The 25935-nt window shown below is 40.8% G+C and overlaps 1 protein-coding gene across 2 annotated transcripts in view; it reads right to left on the bottom strand.

Moving 5' to 3' along the window:
• Positions 1–25935, bottom strand: part of ADAM12 (ADAM metallopeptidase domain 12) — a 327649-nt gene that overhangs the window by 12180 nt on the left and 289534 nt on the right. For both annotated transcript variants that reach the window (XM_048505732.1, XM_048505733.1), the window contains exons 18-21: positions 24239–24347; positions 14180–14315; positions 13195–13303; positions 12389–12571 (exon numbers count right to left, since the gene is read on the bottom strand). In XM_048505732.1, coding sequence (XP_048361689.1) covers positions 12389–12571; positions 13195–13303; positions 14180–14315; positions 24239–24347 — 537 coding nt within the window. The remainder of the gene's footprint in view (positions 1–12388; positions 12572–13194; positions 13304–14179; positions 14316–24238; positions 24348–25935) is intronic.

Here is a 25935-nt window from a genome sequence, read left to right as displayed (position 1 = left end):
GACACCGCCCTGGGGGGAGGGAAGCGCATTCAGGTCGCCGCTGCTGCGTTGCAGCAGCGGCGCCTGTGCGAACGGCGGCCTGGGGGCGGCGTTTTTACCGCCCCCAGCCCGTCGTTTATGGGCCGTGCGGAAACGGCCTTTGTTACTGTGATACTGACAAGGGCGGAGAAAGGGAAGACAAACAACGAAGCCTCTGTTTTTATCGAGCCTAATGTGTGCTTCTTACAAGCTTATGTGTGTATGAAGTGGCATCGTCACAGCCGACTTATGGTGACATTGTGGGGTTTTCAAGTCAAGACACTAACGGAGATGGTTAACTGTTGCCTTGCTCAGCATAGCAACCCTGGCATTCCTTGGTGGTTTCCCACCCAAATATTAACCAGGACTGACCCTGCTCAGCTTTTGTGATCTGATGAGATGCATTCAAGACTATGTTCTTGAATGCCAGGTAGCCCCCTGAATCTAGGAATTGCCCTTATTAACTTCTAGAAGATAAGTGGTCCATGATGTCTCATCTATAAATTTTAAAGTGTTTTTTTTTAAGTTTGTAGGGTGGGAAATTTAAGTTTGTAATTTCTAGGTCTGAAGAACTCATCACTTAAACACATTGGATCCCCCCCATAGGCTCCATCCATATAATTTGTTATATGCCAGAACTGATACACAAATAAATTCTGAGCTCTTTTCAGCTTTCACCTTAATAAAGTTTAAATATTTTACCAGTGTAGTTTTGCATGCAACAGACAAGATATTGCAATTATAAGAAAAACAGCTTTCTGGCTTAGTAAATGGTCCAATGGGTAAAATTAACATTAACACTGAAATAACAGGTGCTAATGATAACAACACATAGATTGAAGAACTGGCAGGGAAAAAGTCTGGGTTTGCTGTGTATGGGCTATTTAAAATGAGTTAGTTTTAAGAGAATAGCTACAGATAATCTGAAATGTCTGAGATATCCTCTATCTCTTCTATTTCTAGAAGTAAGTACTAGTAAAATGCACAAGGATCTTTATATTAACTAGACTAGATGTCATGAGAGGGAAGAATGCTCAATCTCCACATAATTTCTTCAAGCAAATGTTACACAAGTAAGACTGAAGCTGAAACACTTGGAGAAGAAATATTACTGAAATATTATATTAGGTTATAAATTATGGCTATGTATTTGTCTAGTAGCTTCTAACAAATAGATTATTTTTGGTGTATTTTGTTACAAGGGGAATTGTATTCATTTTATTACATTATTGTAATCTGGGTTACTTTTTCAGTTAGCACAGTTTTCTGAAAAGAAAAATGACAAAAATATAACCAGAAACCAGCATTATTGAATCACTTGGCAATTATATGGAAATTATCCAGCCATTTGGTGGTGCTTGCCAGCAGACCTGAGAAAATGTGAATTGTGTCCTTCTGTAAGCTTTTTGGCAAGACAATGTTACTCACATGACTGCTACAGAAGTAAAAGTTAGCACGTAATTTTTTTTATAAAAATATATATACGATCAAGCTTGGCAGAAAGCATGTTATCCCTGACTGTAATGTTTAGTGAAAAACGTTCTTTCTCATTGTCACATGCCACCACCAAACCAAGTAACACAGTTTAGGCTGGTGCTATATAGATAGCTCAGTTTTCAATAACTCCCACTGAAATCTGGGATACATTTATTTGGGAGTTGAACCTGTTTCTCACTCATGACAGATCACCTGCAACTCCAATAACCTTTCTGACTACATGCCTTTCCTTTTCCATATACTGAATGGCTGTCAATTACTGCTGTTTCAGATAGCCACTACAGGGCCAAAATGAGGGGGAACTATGCCCGGGGCATGAATGCACCCTGCGCCCCTGCCACGCCCCCTCTGCCCCCCCTCCACGCCCTTGCCATGCCCCTACAGAGGGTCGTGCCTGGTGCGTCACGCCCCCGCCCCCTTGGCGTTGCGCCACTGAGTCACTATTAATATAGATTCCATGAGAGAGAAAGTTCCCCCAGACAGTTTTAAGGCTTCAGGTAAGGGCCGATATATTTGGGTTGGATCCCAGACTGAAAAGCTAGATGGGCTGGTAGTTTTTAGCTTTCTTTCTCTTTGTTCAATCCAACTTTCAGCTAGTATCAGTATATCTATTTCTGAACCATGCCACAGAGAATATGATTGACAGAGCAGCAAACCAGAGTTAATGACAGACCAGGGTGGATTTTTCTACAACCAGAAAAAAGTCCCAGGGTTTCAGAAACATATAAATTTTTAAAAATGCTTAAAAAAACCCTCCTCAAAGTGACAGAGACAATGCCTGTAGCTTTATGAAAAGAATGCCCACTGAATTCTCAGTGGCTGTTATGAGTTGCTAGGCAACTGTAACAATATTGGCAAGCTTCCCAAGCCTTGGCTTTTGAAAAGAAAGCTTTCTAAAGAAAGCAGAAGTGGTCCAAGAGATCAAACCAACTCTGGGAAATGTATATGAATATGCTGTCACTAAGACTACTGGGAGGGTTCACAAACTTCATACCTCCTCACCCCAGTTCAGTCATCATAGCTGAGGCACATGCATGGGATTTCCCCAGGCAGGCAGACTTCTAGTTTTCTCACTGACTCTGCCCCTGCAACAGATATTAACAGGCTACTTCCTTCAGCACCCAGCCAAGCATGTGGACCTTTCCTAAGCAGCCCACTTTCCTTTTGTCTGCTCCAAGGCATGCTAACCAGTCTCATCTCATCCAACTGGAACAGGGATACACTCTCTCCATCAGTCCAGTTCAGTCCATCACAGAGACTCCCACAGATGACCTGAGCCAACCAAACAGCATGAACCTCCAGTCTTTCTTGCTTATCATGCTCAGCCTGAGGGTGACTCTGCTACATCCCTCCCATCAATAAATTAATAGCTTAATTCACTCTTATGAAAACATTCACTTTTATGAAAACAAAGTGTAGGAACATTGCACTGGGAGAGTTACAAGAGTGATATTTCTACTGAGAGAGGCTCCATTGGATGTGCAATCCGACCACCTTTATAAAATTGTGACAATATACAGGAAACAAAACCAAAAATGTTTCATCTCTTTGCTGATTTATGTTGCCAACATGGCTCTTAGAGTCACTGTTTTGCATGATTGCTGAAGTTCTTTGTGCCAGCAAGGCTTGTTCTCTGACCCAGTTTCTCCAGGGAGTGTAAAGTATTTATAGATCAAATAGATTTATTTCTTCTGTTTTAGAACAGTAACTAGGAGGGCTGTATAAATGTGCCTGATTTTGACATGTAAGCAGGGAAAGGGTATTTTCAATAGCATTTGCTTGTTGTTTGTAAGCTTATGAAGGAGAATCTGTGGATGTAAAATTCCTGAGGCCTGAATTTGAATTTGAAATGCTATAGAAACACAAAGAGTCTAGTCTCATGTCTAGTTTCATGTGCACTTTTAAAACATCTGTTTAATTGCTGTACCTGTATGTTGTCTGGCAATTAGTTCCCAAGACAGAAGGTCAAATTACACACAATGTTAGTTCTGTGAATATTTTCCCTTAGGTGTTTTTAAACCCCAAGATAGTAGCAGGTCCAGAAGTTCATATGGAAGGAGATACTTAACTGTTTCCCTGCAGGCTGCTATTCACCCCTGTCAAAATCTTCTCCTTCAAGATTGTTTTGCTCTAATGGGGAAAAGGTTATAAGTACTGGTAATTCCTCCCCATGAGGGAAATAACAGCTCAAAGGGAGGCAGTTTTTACAAGAAAAAAGGCCCATGAGAAAAAAGATTCTCCCCCACCCCAACCTCCAATTATGATAGCAGTTTGAGTTTAAATGAAGATGCCAGCGATGGTTTGTGAAGCCATTCAGCAGGGGGTAGGGGTGGGAAGGGATGAGATTAACCCTCTCCTTTAATGCAATTTTCCTGACCTCAGTCCAACAACCAAAGTTGCTATTTGAGCTGCTGAGAGAAACATAAGGACACCTGTATGTTTTTCCCCCTTGTGAGACTGGGGGATGACAGTCTGAGGTTCAAAAAATGTTGTAGAGGGAAAGTTTTCTGGAGAGTGAGTATTGAGGGAGAGGTGTTAGGGGGTATCCTGATCAGGAAGTGGAGACGATGGTTAGTCAGCAGTTAGGCAGAGTTTGTATGCTGTTCCTCTCAAAAACAGTTAAAAGGAACATGTGATAATACTATGGTAGTCATGATTTCAAGCCTCTCAAAGATCTAAAATTGTGAATATGTACTCTCTTCAGACCCAGATCACAGTTACTTTGCTACACACCAGTTAAATAAACTTACTTTGTTTCATTCTCTGTGTCTCCATTGACTAATATAAGCAGTAAAATAAATTGCAGGGGTTGTAGCTAAACAAAGGATAAGCTGTCCTTATCAATAATAAATCTGCCTTGGGAAGATGTGTCTATTCAACAAAATGGGAACAGAGTGAGCTATCAGAACATAGGAGAAGCCACTGTACCCAGGCTGCTCAAACTATACAAACACAAGCAAAATTAAAATGTGAGCGATTTAACGCAATAATAAAGAGCAATAAAGTGCTAAGTGCATGCAATAAATAATAAATAAACAGCGCTAAATAGGGGAAACAATCCTTCCAGAATACAACATCATCAATACATCAATAAATGAATAAGCTGGGTTCACACTCCATTCAAGTTCCATGATCAAAGTTTTCAAGTCATAAATGAGGTACAAAAGTCTTCTTGACAGGATGACACTCTTTCCGCTACCTGGGGGTGATGTTTCATTTCAATCTGAATGGTCACCTCAACTCAGCCACATTACCACCCTTGCAAAACGCAATGCTGCCGTGATTAAACACTTCTTTTTCACCAAAGGAGGTCAATACATACCTTCTGCAGTTAAAATCTTCAAATCCAAATTAATTCCAAAGATGCTATATGGGGCCCCAATATGGGTCAGCGGCCCAATTAAAAACCTAGAAAGAATTCAGTCCAAGTTTTTTCGCAACCTTCTCGGACTACCCAACTGTGTCTTAAATGTCAGCCTATGCCTAGAAATGGGTTTAAATCTTATGACTACGAGAGCCTTGACATTTTGGGTGCGCCTCCATCACAATGCAAGGCCAGGCAAGTTAACATGGCACATGACTCATACCACTCCAAATGGAACCAACAAATTACAAATTACATCACAACCTTAGGTTTCTCTGTGGAATTTTTTTCTAACTCGGGTAAGATCAGTACCTTTCGCATCTTAAAACAAAGAGTACTTGATTTGGAAAGACCAAATACTGCTATGTGAAACTAACAGGCATTGCTCATCGTTGAGCTATGGACTTCTTCCACGTGATGGATTCCTTCCCGCCTACTTCAAAAATCTCTCATCCCCATTACTGAGACACTTCTTTATGCAAGCTCGTCTAAATCTCCTCCCCTCTGCAGTTCTCCGTGGCAGATTCCTTCAGGTCCCATTACAAGCAAGAACTTGTCAATGTTTGTCCAACCAAGTGGAAACAACTGCTCATATACTCCTGTATTGTTCTTGCCACACAGAACTCAGGAGTCTCTACACTGAACCTCATATTAATTCATGTCTTGCCACTTCTGACCAAGACAAACTACGTCTGCTTTTGAATGACTGCTGCACTAAAAGAACTGAGATGTAGCAAAGTTTTTGGCACTGTGCGCTCCTGTTGATCACCTAATAACATTTTCTATTGTTATTGTCAATCTGATAGTTTTGTCAAAGGCTGTTATGGCTGGGTTCAACTGGTTGTAGCCAATTTTTACATGGAACATTTTGAGAAACAAGCCCTCAAAACAACACCCAAGAAACCCACAACTTGGGTCCGATTTGTGGATGACACTTTTACAATCTGGAGCCATGGTGAGGAGGAACTGCTTAATTTTCTGGACCACTTTAACAGCAGCCACCCAAACATCCAATTTACCATGGAAGCTAAAAAAGAAGGAAAACTGCATTTCTTAGATGTCTTGGTCTTTTGCAGACTCAACCACCAATTGGGCCACACAATATACAGAAAACCGACACACATAGACTGGTATCTACATGAAAATTCCAACCACCAACCACAACAGAAAAGGGGCATAGTCAAGACTCTGACAGATAGTGCAAAAAGAATTTGTGAACCTGACCTCCTCCCTGATGAAATCAATCATCTAGACTGGGCTCTGCAGGCTAATGGCTACTCCACAACAGAAATCAGAAGAGCTTTAAGACCAAGAGAAACCCACAGGACTGAGGAAAAATATTTCCACCACAGGAAAAATATTTCTACCATATATCAAGGGAATCACAGATCAAATAAGGAAACTGATGAAAAAACACAACCTACAAACCATCTTCAAACCTACCAGAAAAATACAGCAGATGCTATGCTCAGCAAAGGATAAGAGAGACCCCCTCACTTCTGCAGGAGTCTATCACATACCCTGCAGCTGTGGAAAGGTCTGCATAGACAAAATGCAGCATTCAGACTCGCATTAAGGAGCATGAAAGACACTGTCGGCTTAACCATCCTGAAAAATCTGCAGTTGCAGAACATGTGTTAAACAAAACTGGACATAACATTTTATTTGAGAACACTGAAATTCTGGACAATTCGGAAGGTTACTATGTCAGACTGCACAGGGAGGCTATTGAAATTCACAAACACCAAGACAACTTCAACAAGAAAGAAGAGACTCTGAAAATTAGCAAAGCTTGGCTACCAGTACTTTAAAAATGGACTGATAACCCCACCCGCAATACAATGCACTCAACCACACCTTTGCATAGCAAGTTCCACCCAAACACTTACTGATTGGTTCCCCACCCTGGGCCATGGACAATATACCCTACTAACTTTCCCTTCTCACTAGACACAGTATGAAACAGACTTTTCTCAGTGTTCACCTCTGATGTTAGGAACAAGATCTACCAGACCATGGCCACACAGCCTGGAAAACCCACCACAACCAGTCTGTTGTTTTATCCTATGCCTAATAAAGGTAATGAATGAATGAATGAATGAATGAATGAATGAATGAATGAATGAATGAATGAATGAATGAATGACAGGTTGACACAGTCCCCAGAACTTTTTGATGGATTCTCCAAGTAACAGGGAGATTGTCTACTTACTAGGCAGGAGGTGTGATAAATTTAGATTTTTCCAGCCAACATGGACATTTCCCTGACCCAGTCCCCATAGAATCTCATCCCACTGCCACCTAAGGCTTTTTATTTTTATTTAAAAAAACTAGCACTAGAATATTGTAAAACTGACATACCATTGTCATAACAGATATAGCAGGCTGAAGTCTCAGCTTTCACACGAAAAATATTTAACGCCCTCCCTAGCAAAGATATAAAGAAAAAGGCATATCTTTGCAAGGGAAAGGGCATATCTTTGCAAGGGAAAGGGCTAAAAAAAATGAAATGTGGAAATTCAGAGAACTTGCTAACCTATAGGTGCAACAGTATATCAAATGATATTCTATTGCCTATTTAAAAAATAATTACAAGAACTTCGGTGAAACTGGTGGCAGTGAACACTTCTGACGGACTAGAGCAGGGAGAAGGGAAACCTGCCTTGTGGAAGCTGCATTGTTGCTGTGCATTATCTGTAGCTGTGCCAGCAATGGGGATACCATAAAATCCTTTCTGTGGATTCAACTGGTTGTAGCCAATTTTTGTAAAAGTGTCATCCACAAATCGGAAACCATTGCAGAAGGTTGAAGGTTGAAGAAACAAAGGGCTAATGACAAACAGGGCTGTGAATAATAGGGAATTAGCACAGGAAAAGTTTTCTTGCTTTTTCCACATCCCACAGGAAAAGGGGTATGAGGAGTTGCAACAGTGTCCATCTATTAGTGAAGCTGGCCAAAAGCCATGTTCCTAAAAAAGCACATGGAGCCAGAGAAAGATTAAAACAGTCCCCCATAGATGTTTCTGTTGGCAAAAATAGCACGACAGAAGCCATTAGCCCCTCCTCTCCCTACCACAGCCCTCTACAGCCAAAAAGAGCAATGGAGTGATTTTTAGGTACCCTGCACAGTTCTCTGGTGAGACAGTGAGATGGAACAGACACCCAGGGACATATCTACAGAAAACTGCCCTTCCCCACTTATTAACTGGTACAATAGTAGTAATAGCCTTTCAAATGTCTCAGAATGAATTCTTTAAGCTATATTTTAAGAATGATTTGAACAGTCTAAGAGAAAACAGAATCAAATCAAATTTCACTACAGAAGAATGGTATGTCCTGTATTATTTTGCTCAAATAAGACAGCAATTACTCTAGACACTTTTGGAATTCTCAGCTATACCTACAAAGAAAATGCTACACAAAGAATGCCATGTCACATTGCTGGCAAGGGATCTTAGCCAAGCTTTAGCAGTATACCACCCTGTAGATGTTATCTCTGCTGAAAAGGTAGTAGAAGGGCTGCTTTTACAACTTCACGGCTACCCTACTTCAAATGCTTCTGCAATTCTATCCATCATGCCCACAGTTTAACTAAACACACAAGCTTCATTTTCATGCATTTCTGGCCTCTGCACATGGGTTCTTCTTGTACCTGTGCCTACTTGCCTCTGACGTCTATTTGAAAAAACAACTTAGAATTTTAAGTTTAAGTGCATTCATGCACGTTTAGTGGACATAATGTAAATAATCTATATTTATTGGACATAATAGATACATGAACACTTAACGCTGAGTCCAAAACAAGCAGACAGCAGCCACTAATAATATTTAAATTTTGAACTCGTAAAGCATTAAAAGTAGGGGGAACTAATTCAATGATTCAGAAGTCTGTGTTAAAGTTATGAAAAGGACACATGTAATTGGGAACATTTTGGCTGAGGCTTACACATTTCACTCCACCTATTCGAAAGGAATCACTGGGAGTTTTATTTATTTTTTAAATATCATCTTCCACGCAGCTATATCTATGTCCTATTTTGGTAACCTGCAGTTCAGACATTCAAACTCTAAATGAACACTGGTGTGATTTCACACTCTCCTGGGTAACACTCTCAGGTCTGTTCACCACTAATCCATCTTTTCTTAAAAAAATAAACATCCACTGCCTTTCTTTCTTGTGATCATCTGGCTCTCCCCCACTCCCATCCACCCAGAATGCTGAGGAGGGTTGTGAATCTTTCCTTGACACCTGGGCTACACATCAGCTTGATCATTAAGTAGGAACCACTCAAACAGGTCAACTCAGATCAGAGGTCAGTCCCACTTGATTCAAAAGCAAGCAAGCAGGCAGAAGCAACAACCAAAACAAAAACATCTCATGGTATTGAGAGAACATTAGCAGTAGCAACATCATAACCAGAGAAGCAATATTCTTAAGTGATCATCACTCCTCTAACCTGAAACTAGGAAGCTGCCTTTTCCTTCCTGAATTGACTCATTGGCATGGGGAGATGAAATAACATTCCTATTATAAACCACCTGAACTGTAGGCTCCTGCAGAAAGTGAAATGGGCAAGTTCCAATCAGGGGCATCCTTCCAAACAATTTCTAATCTCTCTTCACTTTAGGATCACTGTTTTTTTATTTGGGGGCAGGGAGATAACATAGTTTATTTGGTTTCTAGATTGAGAGACAAGACTTTGCCTCTTACTGCTGTGGCAAGTGAATGTTTGTAGGATAACATCTGTATGGGGAGGGTTGTGTGTGTGCATGTTTTCCCCACCCCTTCTTTTCCATGTCAGTGTTTTCTGCTCAGTTTCTGCTCACTTGCCAGGGTTGCGATTTGACAAATGCAAGACAGATGACAATGGCCATTTCCACAGGGCACAATTACACCGGGATAGAACCAGGATCATACATACTGGGGCTATTTTATCCCATTTTTGTCTTCCGCACGGCTTCCCACTTCTTCCCAGGAGTCAAGGCAGGACTGGGAGGTGAGACTCCATTTTGTTCCACACAAGCACAAGACATATCTGAGCTTGCCTGGTGTCCCGCGTTCTGATTCACTGTTGTTTTTGAGTGGCAACAGTGAGCAGATCTGAGCGTGCCTGGTGTCCTGCAAATCTTTTTTGATAGGTCCAAGACGATCCCCTAAATGTATCTCCCTAACTCTTGGAAGCCTCCTCTCTTTTACCTTCTCTGCAAGATTTCCTGAGATTCTCCTCCTTCCTTTTATCCAACCAGATAGTGTACAGAAGGAGGTATGTCAAACAGGATTTGGACAGAGGCATATCTAGAGAAAATTTAGCCTGGTGCAAAATATGAGCCCATCCCCACCAGATGGAGGGTGGCTTGTGCTCAGTGGTGGGATCCAAAAATTTTAATAACAGGTTCCGATGGTGGTGGGATTCAAACAGTGGCGCTGCCACACACACGCACCTCCAGTCCCTATTGGGCAAGGAGGTTGCTTTAGTAACCCCTTCTCGGCACTCAGAAAAAATTAGTAACCACTTCTAGAGAAGTGGTGAGAACTGGTTGGATCCCACCTCTGCTTGTGCTGCTGGTTTTTCCTCACATTTCCTTCCACCCCCCACCCCCACACACAGTGGTCTTGCAGGCTTGCTGCTTCCTTGCTTTGGGGTTGGCTGGGGGTGCTCTTAGTCCACTAGAGTTGCCTGTGTTTTTGTATTGGGGGGGGCAGCGCCAATAGAAAATGCTGGCTGCTTTGTGCAGGAGGCATTTCCAGGGTTTTGTGTGGCTGGTTTGGGAAGCGCCGTCTCCTCTACCCCCCCCCCCGGGCGCAACGGCCCTGGTTGCTGATTGGTGACGGGGAGACATAGGGAGCAGGAGAAAGTGGCAAGGTGGGGAAATATACTGGATCTGCTCCCATTGATGTTTGAACAGCAGTGGGGTCACCCAGGGATATTTCAAAAGAATCACCAATTCGGGGATTTTTGAATATCCCGGAATAAGGGAAATATCACAGGGCAGCCTGGGCAGGCCCACGTTAGCATGGCGAGCCATGCAGACTTCACGGCTGCACAGGGATATTTTTCTCGCTTACCCCGGGATATTTTGACCGAGTGGAAGCAGCCAATGAGAACAAATCAGTAGAGGATCTCCAAGGTCCTCCTCCAGAAGCCCAGGGAGAATTAAAGCACTGGGAGCATTGCCCAAAGGGAATCAAAGAACTGCCATTCTGCCCCCACCTTCACCCCTGCTGAAATAGAGCTCTTTGCATTTCCCTGTAGGGGGTGAAATGGGGATCCCTATGGGATTTCAAGGACACTTTGTACATTTTACTAGACCCCATCCACATGTAAAACCTTCCTGAGCTCTGCAATTCTTGGTGCATGGGATCACATCATGGATCTTCACCCACCTGCCTTTAACATTGGGGCTTGCTCCGGAATTACATGACTGTAGACTTAAATTTTTAAAATTGCCCTTACTGCTTTATATATTATGTATTCATCTCTCCTTTCCATGCAGCGAGGCCCAGTGAGTGAATAAGGGAATGGGGGAGAGGAAAGAGATCCCAGGTCGAACAACCTCTCTCTCATCACTTCTATTCCTGGTTTAACATGGGGCAGTTTGTGAAGATGATGTGAGAATGCTGGTTTACTCTTAACACTTTCAGCAGCTCCATGAAGCTCTCACACATTGTTCATTAAACAGCAGCAGCAGCCCCTCCTCCCAACCACTGATTGATCCGCTCTTGATTGCTGCTGATAAATTGATGGGCTAGTAGGGGGTGTGTAGGTAGCATAGACAGAGAAAACGTGTGTGTGTGGGAGGGTAACCATAAAGGGGGAAAAAGTAAAAAGAGAAGGGGGTGAGAAAGTAGCAGAGAGGAGGATAATACGGGGATGGGTGCGTGCCCAATGTAAGTGAACCTGGATTTGACCAAGGATAGTGAGGGGGGAGAAGGCCATTGAATCATTAACTGACTCCTAAGGAGGAGTGGTGGTGGTGGTGAAGAAGGAAGGTGCTTTCTTTCCCATTCCCATACTTCCTGGGGGGAGGATGAGATAGAGGCATCTGGGTTGCCTTGCCTTGCCTTTTGGGCAGACATGCCTCTCCTCCAGGCCTGGGGCTTGCATACCTCCCCAGTCAGCTTGCTGCCCCCCTCTGTCTCAGGGTGCAGCCAGGACTGGGAATGCCTAGAGGCCTGGCAGGCCACTCATGCAGGCCAAAGTGGCAGCAACAGAGAGACGCAGCCACCACCCCCCCCTTTAAAACAGGCTCAGCATCTGGGTGGGGTGGCAAAGTCATGTAGCATCCAAGGCAAATGCCCTGGCTTTCCCCACCCAAGATACACCCCTGCAGACATCTGTGCCCTAACTCATATCATATATAACCTCTAGTTTGGACCCAAGACAGGAAGGAACTAAACACACTGTATTCTGTAACCTGGTACAAACAATCTCCCCATGTTATACTTGAAAATGCTACCAATCCCACTGTGCCATGGATTTATGGCATCTTCAAAAGAAAATACACCTACCTCATTATGCCTGGGGGTAGGGTTGGCTGGTAGCATCTTTGTGGGCACAGACTGTTTACAGGAGAGATCACAAAGGGGTGGCAAGGGGTGTTCTGGTGAGTTTGACCGTAGTGTATTCTGTGCCTTCACAGGGTTACTAATATCACTTCTCTGATACCGCAGCAATCTTTGCGAATCATTCCTCTGCAGACACACAGACCACAGCCAAGTGAACAGCAGCTTAAAAACATGGACATGATCCAGACAAAATTAAGCATTTCCAAGTTCCACTAATTTCACTGAGAAAGAAAAACAGAGAGCATACTAAACATGTGTTCTAATTCTTCCATTGAAATCTGTGAGAGCTAAAATACTTAACTTCATGGCTAAGCTGTGCCCATATGGTTCTTCTCTGTCAGATCTTCATATCTAATGGATGTAAACATTATTGCTTTCAAGGTTGTTTTGAATGGGCTTTAAGCTTTCTTTTTAATTTGCCCATTTCCACTTCACCTTTTCTGAAGCCAAAGAACAACCAATTAACAGACTCCAGAAGCTTACTCTGCACTGATCCTTGGATGTTTGGAAAGCATTGCTGCTCACTGAGATGATTGGCTACAATCCAGAGACCAAATGCATTTATTTCTTTTTCACCAGTTCAAATCTCCATCTGTCTAGAACTTGGAAATCAATGCACATTTTTGAGGGTAGGTTGTTTTCCTTCTGTTTCATTCACTAGCTGTAATACTCTATAATTTCATAATATAAGCTTAAAACATGTGGGAAACATAGTTTAGATTTGATCAATAGCGCTTTCACAGACCCACCTTATATGTGTTTAAATTTTGTGCCTTTTTGACTAGATTTTTATTGCAAGCTGTCGTAGGAACATGATTGGATTCAAATGCACTGGAAGGCCTTGTTGGATTCACAGACCTGCAGAACAATCACACATATTAATGATGGCCGATGCTTTCATAACTTGTTCATTTTAACGTTCTTCATTAAACAGTAAAAGTAAAACCTATCTAACGTATTTGCACAAATAAAACTATTGATTGTTCTGTTTGGAGCCATTAATCTGTTAGATTAGTTCTTGCAATCTGTGGAAATGCTGCTTTACAACTTCAAAGTGACTGTTTTAAAGAAGCTGCTACTGACATCAACTATGCATACTACAGTTCATTTGATGAATTAGGCAGAAAAGGTGACCGTATTACTTTAAGCTGTTTTTTTTAATTGTTTTTTAAAATGCTTATTAATACAACCTGATGAAAAACACACTTAGGACACAGAAGATACTCATGGTCTTCACTGATATCCTTCTCATTGTGCTATTCAAGGATGGCTTGGATTCAGACTTAATGCAGCATATGCTCTTTTTGCTGACCCTTCCCTCAAACTGGAACAAGATATGCTGTTATGGTAAACCTTTAGGTCACAGTCTCCTGATTTATTGAATAAACTGCAGTATTTATTTACAGGGAGAAGCCCCTCCCCTCCTGCACAAGCCATGGTCTGCCCAAGCCAAGGTTGGGACCAATAGCTGCAACTCTTTACCACCAGGAGGAGCTAAAGAGGAAATCCTTCCCTTTTGCTCACTCCCCAACCCCCAGACACAAAAGTAGTCCCTGGTAAGTCTGGGGGGCAGCACTTACAATGAATTTCACAGTAAGGAAAATGAAAAAGAGACATATGTGTATAATGATGCTCAGCCATGAGGACTTTGAAAAAAAAAATGGATAATGGATGCTGTTTATGTTCTGCATATTTTTATTAAGACTAAAAAAAGGGAGGTTAAATATGCCATACCTTAGTTTCTCTATTGTAGTCTTCTTATTTATAAGAAACAATCGAATTAAGATTTTTCGTTTGATGTACATAAGTAGCCCAGCAGCTATAAGGCACAGCATGGTAATGAAGAGCCCAACGATTAAACTTCTGTTATCTGAAAGAAAACAGTTTCAACATTCTTATTAATAGACTGAGGTCAATGAAAGGTACTTTGACCAACTTTTGTCAATGGCACAGAACACCACCAATCAAAAATACATCTTTTGCTTTTAATTTGGTCCAGAACTGATGCTTCTATTAGGAGTGACATGGTTGCTAGGGTGTACAAAAACAGGTAAATTCAGAATCTGATCTAATAGCATGATCCCCCCCCCCCAGAAATCCTGGATATTTCCAAACTCCCATATTGAAAAATCCAAGATTTCCCCCAAAATTCCAATCCATTAGGAACAAATTCTAATTTCACTCTCCTCATCTCTCCCCTCATCTCATCCTCCCCTCCCTTACCTGAACTCCAGAGATGGAGTGGACTGTTTCCAAATTCTATGTGTAACCTGGGGGCTGTGACAGTGGAATGTTGTGCTCACCCCAGCCTCTGAGTTCCATGTGGAACCTGGAGACCATAGTGGTGGAGCTCTGCACAGAGCTGCAAGTTGGGCTGAGCTGGGCTCACAGCTCTGTACCTGTTGCATCCTCCAAGTGCCACATGGAACCCAGAGGCCATAAAAGTGGAGCTCTGCACTCACATTGTATAAGTTCCATGTGATACTTTGACACCATAGCAGTGGAGCTCTGCATAGGCTGGGTCAAGCCAGACTCAGAGCTCTGCATTTGCCAAGATGGAATTATTTTAAAAAATGATGCCAAGGCCAACACCACCTGAATCATGCTAGAAAAAAAAATAGCATGTTTCAGGGTCCACTTTTTTGCTCCCTTTAAATTGTTGTTTTTTTGTTAAAACCCCCCCCCCCGTACCAATAAGGTATTGGGGAGGGGGATTTAGTTCAGCTTTGCTGAATGCACACCTCTAATGATTGCTAATCTCCAGAGCACCATCCAGTGGTGTCTGGATAATGTTGGTATGGTAAAACTGTATGGAAGACAGGGATCATATGGAAGAACCATGCCAAATCTATCCCTGCTCTCAAATCTGGCTTTTATACTTATCTCTTGCCACATAATCCGTAACCAGATTTGCCAGCAATTCTGACCACTTTCCATGTCATGATATATAAAACAAAGGTACACAAAGGGGCTTTCCCCACTACAGAAGGGAGCTAAGGTCGACTCGGTCCCCTTCAGTTGAGGGCGATTCCAGGCTGGCCCCACAGCAACTGAGTTGGCCCCCTGGAACCGAGCTAAGTGGGCGGGATCATCTTGGTGCCTATTTCTCTCCTCGATCATGATTGGTGCTTGTGTTACGGCGGGAAACGGGAGTGTTCTTTTTTTAACAGTTTTTACAGTTTACAGTTACATGCGCTTTCTGCCCACCACGACTCTCCCGTTCTGTGCATTCCACAAAAGCGGCTAGTGATTGGTTGAACTGATGAGGTGTCATTTCGATGCTTCCCCACTTAGAAGCTTCAAAGCGGTATCGATCTTGTTCTGGCAGAAAAGTGTAGTTCATAACTGCGACAAGGTCATTTTCCAGGCAGCAAAAAGGTTTGCCCAGCAACAAGGGCCAGGAGCCGAGAAGTCTGCTACAGCTACAGTTGACCTTTAATGTGATTGGTGCATTCAACTGTGACTCTGGTCCAATGGGAGACTGTTGCCGGGATAAGAACCTAGCTTGAATGTATAAAGCTGTGCATTGTTTCTACTCTAGTCTTCTAGTCTGTTTAGCTTAGTGTTATAGTATTGCTGAAGTGTTCTCTATAGCCTTGTAGTCTTATCTAATATAGTCTTGAATAACCTTGTAACTGCTAAGTAAAACCTTCCTATTGGAAAGAACATCTTGCATGGACAGTTTTCTTTTCCTCAGAGATAGGAGGCTGCAGTGTGTGCAAGAAGACTACTAGACCTTCTTCTCTACTCTAAGTAGTTCCACTTTAAGTCTGCTGATAATCCACTGCTACTCAGCTGGACAGTGCACAGAAACAGGCTGGCCAGTGATTATAGTCTCCTCATGATGATGTCACTTCTGTTAAGATGAGACAGCACCAGCATGCCAGTGATATGAAAGATCTGTCTGCAATTTTAACACTGGGATTAGCCCATATTGTCAAGTATATATGTGTATGTGGGTCAAATATCTGGACACTTGCAGAACAGATTTGAAAACAGTAGAAAAACAGGCACTAAGACTTTTTGGTAATGCTACAGATTAATATGACATCCATAAGAGATACAGGATCTCCATCATGTTGACTAATAAATGACATATTTGTTTAGTTACTTTCCCTTATTTCACTAGTCAAGTTATTGAATACTGAAGTTAATTCTGCTTGTAGGCATCTTATACTCTGAGTGCATATTCTTGCACTTTCTTTTCGTACATATAAATATAAGTATTTAAGAAGGGTTAATGACTGGCACAGCTATTTAGGAATATAGGTAGGTAGAGAAGAAAATGGATATCAACAGCACACCAATATGGCTTTACCTCAGGACCAACTTGAATGTAAGTACTAAACTTACTGGTTTGAATTAAGAATATGCAATTGAAAGTCGTTTGTCTTCACATAACCCTATTATGCTAAGCATGTATTATTCTAAGCATTATAAGAAACCTGTGCCGAGCACATGGCTTGAATAAAACTCACCAGATTACTAAAAATTCATCAAAATGTACTGTATATTTCTAAGATTAATAGTGTTCGTTTTAGGCAAATCTTTCACCAGTTTGATGTACAGACTACTCAGATTATAATTCAAACCACTCTAATAAAGGTCCAAGTTTAAATCTAAGTGTCAAGGCAAAACCATTAGCTCCTCTAGAAATTCCTATTGTTGTTTATAAAACATAGTCTCAGCATTGAAAACAGAAAGCTAAGCACCATAATACATTACAGTGTAGTATTAAACAAACAAGCAAACCACAAAATGAAGGCAAACAGTTCTGATTTTAACAAACAGCATAAATTCCATTTCCCTTCTCTAGTTATGGCAAAGAGTTTGTAGTATATTTGTCATGGAATATATTAAAACCCCATTTCCTATCCTAAACATATTTACCTGGAAATAAGGGTGGCTTTATACATTACTTGGTTTTTCTCTACACAATTATTGTACATTTGATGATTGGCAGCTGAATGTGAGAACTAAATCTAGTTAACTGCATTATATTTGCATGATACAAAAGTTCTTTTTGTAGTATTATAGGTCATCTCCAGACTATAGAAGAAGAAGACGAAGAAGAGTTTGGATTTATATCCCCCTTTCTCTCCTGTAGGAGACTCAAAGGGGCTTACAAGCTCCATGCCCTTCCCCCGTGAGGTGGGTGGGGCTAAGAGAGCTCTGAAAAGCAGTGACTAGCCCAAGGTCACCCAGCTGGCATGTGTGGGAGTGCACAGGCTAATCTGAATTCCCCAGATAAGCCTCCACAGCTCAAGTGGCAGAGCAGGGAATCAAACCCGATTCCTCCAGATTAGAATGCACCTGCTCTTAAACACTACGCCACAGCTGCTCCAAGAGGTCCACTGCTGCTCTGTAGAGGTCAGTCCCCCTGGAGAAAATGAATGCTTTGGAGGGGGGAGTCTATGTCATTGTACCTCACTGTGGTCCCTACACCACCACCACCACCACCACCAACCACCACCACCACCACCCTCCTCCTGTTGGCAACCCTACTTTGTGCTGAGAGGGAGGTTTTTCAGTGGGAGCCTGCTTTTGGAGGGAGTGCCTCATGGTGGGGTGAATCTGGCCCACTTGGATCAGGTTTTGAAATAGAGTAGGGGCTAAGTAAAGTATCGGGGTTGTTTGTTGATTACTGATCATGTTCTTTCTTTGTGAGTTTTGCCTTATGTTGATTCTGCTCCATTTTTGAAACATTTCTCCTATTGAATTGCTTGCTTATACTGTTAGTTTAATGAACTGTTTCTTGTTCACTGTGCCTGTGTTCTCTGTGCTTCAGATTTGGCCGTACATCAGGATTAAGAAAAGGGTTGCCTGGGGGCAGGGAGGGTGCTCTGGGCCATGTATAGTAAAAATCCCAAACCTGAAGGGAGCTGGAGAAAAGGCAGAGGTGTATGAAAAGGAAGAGATCTCTGGAATGGTCATCCTCTCCATAGCAAACCTGAATGATCCCACACCATACCATGACAAGAACCTTTTGGGGGGAGGTCCCCCTTGGCTCTGTACCATGCAATTTCCAGGTTCTTCCTGTTTTCAATAACTGTTTTCCAAATCTACTTTACTTTGATCTTTTTGGAACAAACACTGTCCAAATGCATCATTGCACCATTTGTAAAGGATAGCACTATAGTTCCTGCCCTGCAAAGGTTCTACCCACATCAGTGTGATTTTCTCACTGCCAGCCCCTTGGAACTGCCATTTTACCTGCTGCATCACCTGAGCAGTCTCTTTGCTGGCATTCAAAAACACAAAAGGATCAGTAATTATTACCTAGTTCCATTTAAAATTTAAGTTCCTTGCAATTCCCAGTTTTCATTTTTTTTAAAAAAAATATACAGCCCTTTTTTGTTGTGCAGATATAAGGGGAAAGGCAAGGCAGTTTTTGTCCATATCGCCTTAAAAGGAACAGTGAAGGGAACTGTCAGGTGGCTGGAGCAGTGAAGGAAGTCACTATTCAACTGACAGTTTCACATTTCAAAGTGTAGTGATTTCTCTGCATGACGGATAGAAAAAACAAAACATGTATGTCGTGCTTCAGGCAGAGGGTGCTATATGTATGTTAGTATTACACTACAGTGCTATGTTGCACACTGAAGAAAAACAAACAAAAAGATGTAGCATGTCACCATGACAGCCATTATGACCATGCTACCAAGAGCGTATGCAGAGTCAATGTGAAGCATGTGGAAGGAAAATGCTGGAGGAAGGTGCACTGATCCTACTGACCACAAGTTAGTCAGTCGAACTGCTCTGGAAATGAGAGATTTTAGCACTGTAGCCTTAAATTTACTCATCCTACTCTGGGATTTTTTTTAAATTACAGGAGACATTTGTGTTTGAATAGGTTTCTGTCTCTTTTACAGTCCTTTTAGTCAGCTACATCTTGCTGTGAAATTGTAATGCCACTGCATTGTTATGGAAATTATTATGATGTCACAAGCTCAGCATTACAGTTTATTACAGGAACTAGTATGCAGTAAATGCAATCTAATTTGCTTTTGAATACCACTATTCATACAAAAAAGTGATATCATTTTCAAGTCAATTGTTAGCTGTACATGCAAATGTAGGCCTGATTCTGTTCTCATCATCATCATCAGCTAAATGGAGGAGTATAACCAAAGAAGTCAGAGGTTCTACACTGCACAGAATAAAGTAGTAAGAGGGAAATCAAATACTATGCAACTCTAAGAGTGGTAGACAGAGCAAAGACAAAAGAATTTTTTGGAAGAAAATCAAGTCTGACATCTCATAGTGAAAGAATATGTATGAGGATTTGCCCTTAGGATATAAACATAGGAAAACTGAATGATGAGGATTGTGGAAACAACATCTCTATACAAATATAGTTCAGGGCCTTCTGGAACTTACATTGCAGTGGTGGGATTCAGCAGGATCGCACCACTTCGGCAGAACCGGTTGTTAAAATGGTGCTTGTAAACAACCAGTTGTTAAATTATTTGAATTCCACCACCAGAACCGGTTGTTAAAGTATTTGAATCCCACCACTGTCACATTGGTCTAGATCAGATGACCTAAAACCCTATACACAACTATTTATTGTGCTTGCCCCATCATAGATGCCACTGGCCATCCATCCAGGGGTATCACATTCAAACAGACCCAAATTCAGGTTACATGGCATAGATTGCATGTTTGATTCCCAGAATCTATTTGGAAAATCAGCTGCATGCAATGTGGCTCCATTTGAAAATTATCTTCTTGTATGGTCTAATGGTAGTGATGAACAGTGGAAAGTCAAGGAGTCCTCTTTTATTATTATTATTATTATTATTATATTGATACAAAACAGTTATACACAGCAAACAAGATCAATATGCTGGATTTTGTATTACATCACACTTCCCAAGCATCTAGGACTGTGTGATGTATCGACGAATAATGCGTGCAGAGCCGAGTAGGGTGGCCTTTTGCAGCTGACATATGGTGATTTTGACAGTGCCAATTGTTTTTAAGTGCCGATCAAGATCTTCTTCTTCTTCTTCTTCTTCTTCTTCTTCTTCTTCTTCTTCTTCTTCTTCTTCTTCTTATTATTATTATTATTATTATTATTATTATTATTATTATTATTAAATTTTGTTTAATATCATAACTGCCAGATCTTTAGCTTCGGGGATAGGGCGAGATATAAATCCAATGAAATGAAATAAATAATTTGAGCCCCACTCAGAGGCCTAGGATGTTGTAATGTATCAACGTAGTATTCATGCAGATCTTGGTAGAGCTGCCTTTTGATTCTGGCAGATGTTTTGTCGATTTGAAGGTGTTTCAAGTTCAGCTCTAGTATTTTCAGAATGGTGCCCAATTACCACTGGGACGACTTTAGTTGGTTTATGCCATAGTTGGTCATATGCCATGCTGAATCTTGACCTTCAAATCATGATATTTAGTCACCTTGTTATATTCTTTATCATCGAGACTGCTGTCACCAGGTATTGCTATGTCGATGGTGGTCACTTTCTTGTCCTCAATCACTGTGATGTCCGGTGTGTTATGCGCCAACACTTTGTCCATTTGGATTTGAAAGTCCTACAAGACCTTGATCTTGTCGTTTTCCCAGACTTTCTCTGGACAGTGCTCCCACCAGTTTTAGCCGTCATGACGTTATAATTCTTGCATAAATTCCAGTGGATCATCTGGGCTACTGAGTTGTGCCTCTGTTTGTACTCTGGGTGATAGTTTTGCAGCAGCTGAATTTGTAATCTATTGTTTCATTGGCTTCCTTGCACTATGTGCAGATTTTTCCATTCAGGCCTTGGTTGTATTTATCCTAACTGCCTACTCTTGAGCAGCTAAAATAAGTGATTTAATTTCCTTTCTCAAAGTTTCACTTGTTAACCACAGTCAGGTTTTTTCACTGTCCACCTTGTCCTTGATCTTCTCCAGAAACTGTCTATGCAGTGCCTTTTTGTGCCAGCTTTCAGTCCTCGTTTTAATCACTTTTTTCTGTACTCCTGTTTGGTTCACTGGGCTTTCAGTAAATGTTTGTTCTTCACTTCAATCAATGCCTTTTCTTAACTTTCATTCACATAATCGGCCAGCATATATTTCTCCTCCTCCATTGTTTGCTTTACCTGCAGTAATCCTCTGTCTCTAGATTTCTAGGGCAGGTATAGTCTATCAGTACCACTACGTGGTTGTAAGGCTGCAAAGAAAGTGTATATATTTATTTAAATTAATTTAGAGATCATTTATCTTGTATATTGGGTTTTTATGATGCAACCATTTGGCTTTGCTTGGTCATTTACAATGCATCACTAAAGTTTTAAACTATGTTTGTGTTTAGTTTAAGTGGTGTTATTCTTTAGATAACAGAATTGGCTTTTACAAGGCCATGTTCTAAACTGGACAGATAGGGCTTAATTGCCAAGAATACTCAGGTGGGGGTCTTCACCATCTAGAATATTTGACTATTTTCAACATCCAATTGGTTAATTACTGGTCAAATGGCCTAGATGAGCCAATTCTATAAAACCCCTTACACCATTTTAGATAGAGATTTGTTTTCCTAAAGGATTCTTCCTAGAGGATTTTCTCGTGGTTATTCTTCTGCCTTAGGCTGAATAGCCTTGTATTAGTTTTTTTTAATACTTGGAACTGTCTAGAGCTGAGAGAGAACTGATTTTAAAATTTTCTTTACCTTTCTTTTTAATAAAATTTTAAAATTTCAGCTGTTTGAGAGTATCTGGAAAAGAACCCTGGTTTCAGTATGTTATTGGTAAGGCACCCAGCTTTGGGTAACCTTTTCAGAAAGACATAGTGCACTGTCATAAGCTTCTGAGTTTTTCTGTCCAATGAATTCAAATCAACCTGTGTCCAGTTCATGATTCTGGCAATGTACCTCATGACAGGTATGGCCCAGGTGTTGATACCCTTGATGGTATTCCTGTCATTTAATTTAGATTTCAAAATTTTCCTCACCTTCTGGGTGTCTTCTCTGCTGATCACAGTCTTCACTTGCCCATGCTTGATGTTATCTAGCTGCAAAATGCCCAGGTATTTATAGGCTTCCTTTTAGTTGAACTTGATTAGTTGGCCATCAGGCATTTCTATGCTGTCATTCTCAGTAATCTTATCCATCTTTATCGCCACAGCGGCTCAGTTTTCCAGGCTAAACTCCATCAAAATGTCTGTGATGAATATTTGGACAGTGTTCTTTAGTGACTGAATTTCTGTGTAGAGCTTCAAATCATCCATGTACAGCAAATGTGAGACTTTTTTTGAGTCTTTGGCCATTTGATAACCAAACTTTGTTTTCTTTAAAATCACTGTTAGTAGGATCATGGTGATGATAAACAGTAATGGTGATAGTGAACCACCTTGGAAAATTCCTCACTTGATGTTGACTGTTCCATAGTTTTCATTTGGGACAGTTCAGTTCTCCACTGTCTCATCGCTTTTTCAGTGAATGCTCTCATGTTTTTGCTGACACCAATTGTTTCCAAGCATTGCATGATGCAACTATGGAGCAGTGAGTTGAATGCTTTCTTGTAATTGATCCAGACCATATGCAAAGTCACTTTTCAATTCTTGCATTCTCCATTATCACACCACCACCATCAATATTTATTGCTTTCAACCTGCTATCCACCAGTTACTATGTTGTGTATGGTTCAATTCAACCCAATGAGAATATGTAAGGGAAAGTGTCATGAGGCTTCAGGTTACTCCTCATGAAACACAGATTTTTTTGAAAGGGTTTATGTGTAGTGGGAGTTGAACCATGTGGCAATTCAGTACACAAGAAACAGCTTTTATTATTAATCAGGTAATACAGGGGAAAATGGCAGGTAAGTTACAAAAAACGACTCAAGTTTGTTTTATAAAATGCTATGCAATTGTTGTTGTTGTTATTTTACATTTATACCCCACCCTTCCCAACTGAAGTTTGGCTCCAAGTGGCTTACACACAAGGTAAAATACAAATAATACTAATAATACAATAAAATATGGACCTAAATTGTTGAATCTAAAAAAAGTAAAAATGTAAAATCTACAGATGGCAAACATTTAATACGTAGGACACAAAGCCTATGAAGTGATAAAACATGAAACATTCAAAACCAAAGGTCACTTAAGACACTAAATCTCTGATCCTCCAGGATGATGGTTTTGACACAGCTGCAAAAAGCACAGCTTTTAACCAGGTTGGCTTGGTGAATAGTCTTTCCTCAAGTGCATGAAACATACTGTTTGCTATTAGTGCAACAATTTCAAATTTGTACAATTTGATAAGAGGCTGAGCAGAACACAGAAGTGGCATTTCCCCTTACCTGAGAGTTTGTGTGTGGTTTCACAAGAGCTTTCTCTCCTAAAATTATATTACTTGCATGATGGGACTATTTACAAAGTACAGGAAACCAGCTGCAGTTCTATATGAACCAATCCTAAGGCCAGGAGATAGGTTAAAGGTGAAGAGAGACACAATAGTGTGATGAAAATGAAGTGAAAATGAAAAAGTCACATGAGAATCTGAAAAACACAGTGGTCAGGAATGACATTGTGGAAGAATTAATAGCCTGTTTGTTGTCACTTTTATTGCCTATTAGAGAAATTATGGAAAGTGAAAGCCTTAGACAGTTGAATTCTAAAAGTGAAAAATAAAAATTACACCTTTTCACTCTGAATCAAAATCATTTTTAACAGCATACAGTAAGGGAGACTGGAGATATGAACATTAGACCCTCCCCCAGTAATTTGTTGCCCATTGCTTTAGCTTTGGCCTTATAATCACACTGACTTTAAAGCCAATAATTTACTCACCAGACTGTCTGACTGGTCCACTGTCTATGCTGCCACCAAATCCAGCTTTGTCACAAAAGGGAGGAGCCCAATGGGCTTCACAGTGGCAATTTTTCTTATTGTTACAGACCTGGAAAATAAAACATCTGCACATGAGCAAGAAAACAGTGAATTCCAAATATGGTCCTTGCCATTCTTAGCCAGCCCACTGAAAACAGGAATAATTCAATGAACTTAATTTAGTTCAAAAATATTAAAGACAAAATATGATATGAAACCTGAAATTTATTTATTAGGAATGTTTGATGTTGAAGTTTTAACTTGAAGTTTGATGTTGAAGTATGTTGAAGAATGATACCTTGTTTGTCTATATGATTATAGTGGCAAAAATGACTTTAACTAAAAGCTGGAAATGTTCAAGATTCTGAGGAGGAATGGTTGAATAAATTACAGGAATACACTGAATTAGATAAACTAACTAGTTGAAAGAAAGTGCATTAGAAAAATGTGAGAGAACATGGTCTCCCTGGTTAGAATTTATGAAAGAACATTTATGAAAGAACATCGAATTTACTCTCAGTTGGGTTTAAGTTTTAGAATGAAGTGAAGTGTAGATATTGCTTAAGTTTTTTTTCAATGGCATTGTATGCATATGAAATATATTAGACAGAATATAAGATAGTAACTCCTCAGATGGATGTGAAAATGGAGGTCAAAATATCTGATAACGTGATAACGTTAATCAAGTGTGATTTCTTTTCCCCCCTCTGTTTTTTGAATGTCTGCTCATTTTATATGTATGTATGTATGTATGTATGTATGTATGTATGTATGTATGTATGTATGTATGTATGTATGGGGCTTTTTGGGAAAAATTAATAAAGACATTTTAAAAGAACTTAAAATTAATAAACAAATGCTAAATAAAATAGGCTAGTATATCTATCACTCATATCTTTAAAATTCAAACCAAAACTGGGAGACAGTAGAAAAACTGAAAAGCCCAACCATCATTGAATTCTTAGAGTTGGACTCCTAGGGTGGCAGGCTATCAACTCAACATGCCAAATGCATGTGGAAACCTTTATAAACAAATATGACATGGTCAAAACAGAAATCTCCCCATCTAGACCAGATCTTTATCACTTAATGGAACTAAAATAAATCGACTGTAGAATGACAAAACAGTTATATCTCTAGAATATACATATGTACAAAAGGTTCTGACAGAATTGGCAACAAAGAGGTGTTTCACAAAATATATATATATATATATCTGAAGATGAAGTTGCAGTACTGTCAAGTAATAGCCTGCCACAGGAATTTTTTTTGCATCCTGCAGTGGTACTTCTGTTGTTTACCGGCTGTGATTCTCAAAGGCAGTTCCGCACAGCCAAGCGAGAGAGCCTGCATTGGCATTAATCATGCCAATGCAGGCTCTGGGGCCGTTCGCACAAATGGCCCCATGGGATGTGCAGCTGTTGGAGCATAAGCCACACAGTCAAGCAGATTCTTCCTCCTCGTTCTCCAAACAGCGAGTTATTTCGCTGGCAGCCATTGCTCTGCTGTCGCTCTGAGGATGGCTGAAGCACCGGAGTCCAGGGGGCGTGTCCCCTTCCCTCCTCAGAACGACAGCAGAGCGACGGCTGCCAGCAGAAGGTAATGAGGCGTTTAGGCCAGGGAGGGGAAAACACCGGCATCCACCTGCTGCCATTCGC

Source organism: Sphaerodactylus townsendi, linkage group LG08, assembly GCF_021028975.2.
Source record: "Sphaerodactylus townsendi isolate TG3544 linkage group LG08, MPM_Stown_v2.3, whole genome shotgun sequence".
NCBI lineage: Eukaryota > Metazoa > Chordata > Lepidosauria > Squamata > Sphaerodactylidae > Sphaerodactylus > Sphaerodactylus townsendi.
This window is presented reverse-complemented; position numbering and strand designations above follow the sequence as displayed.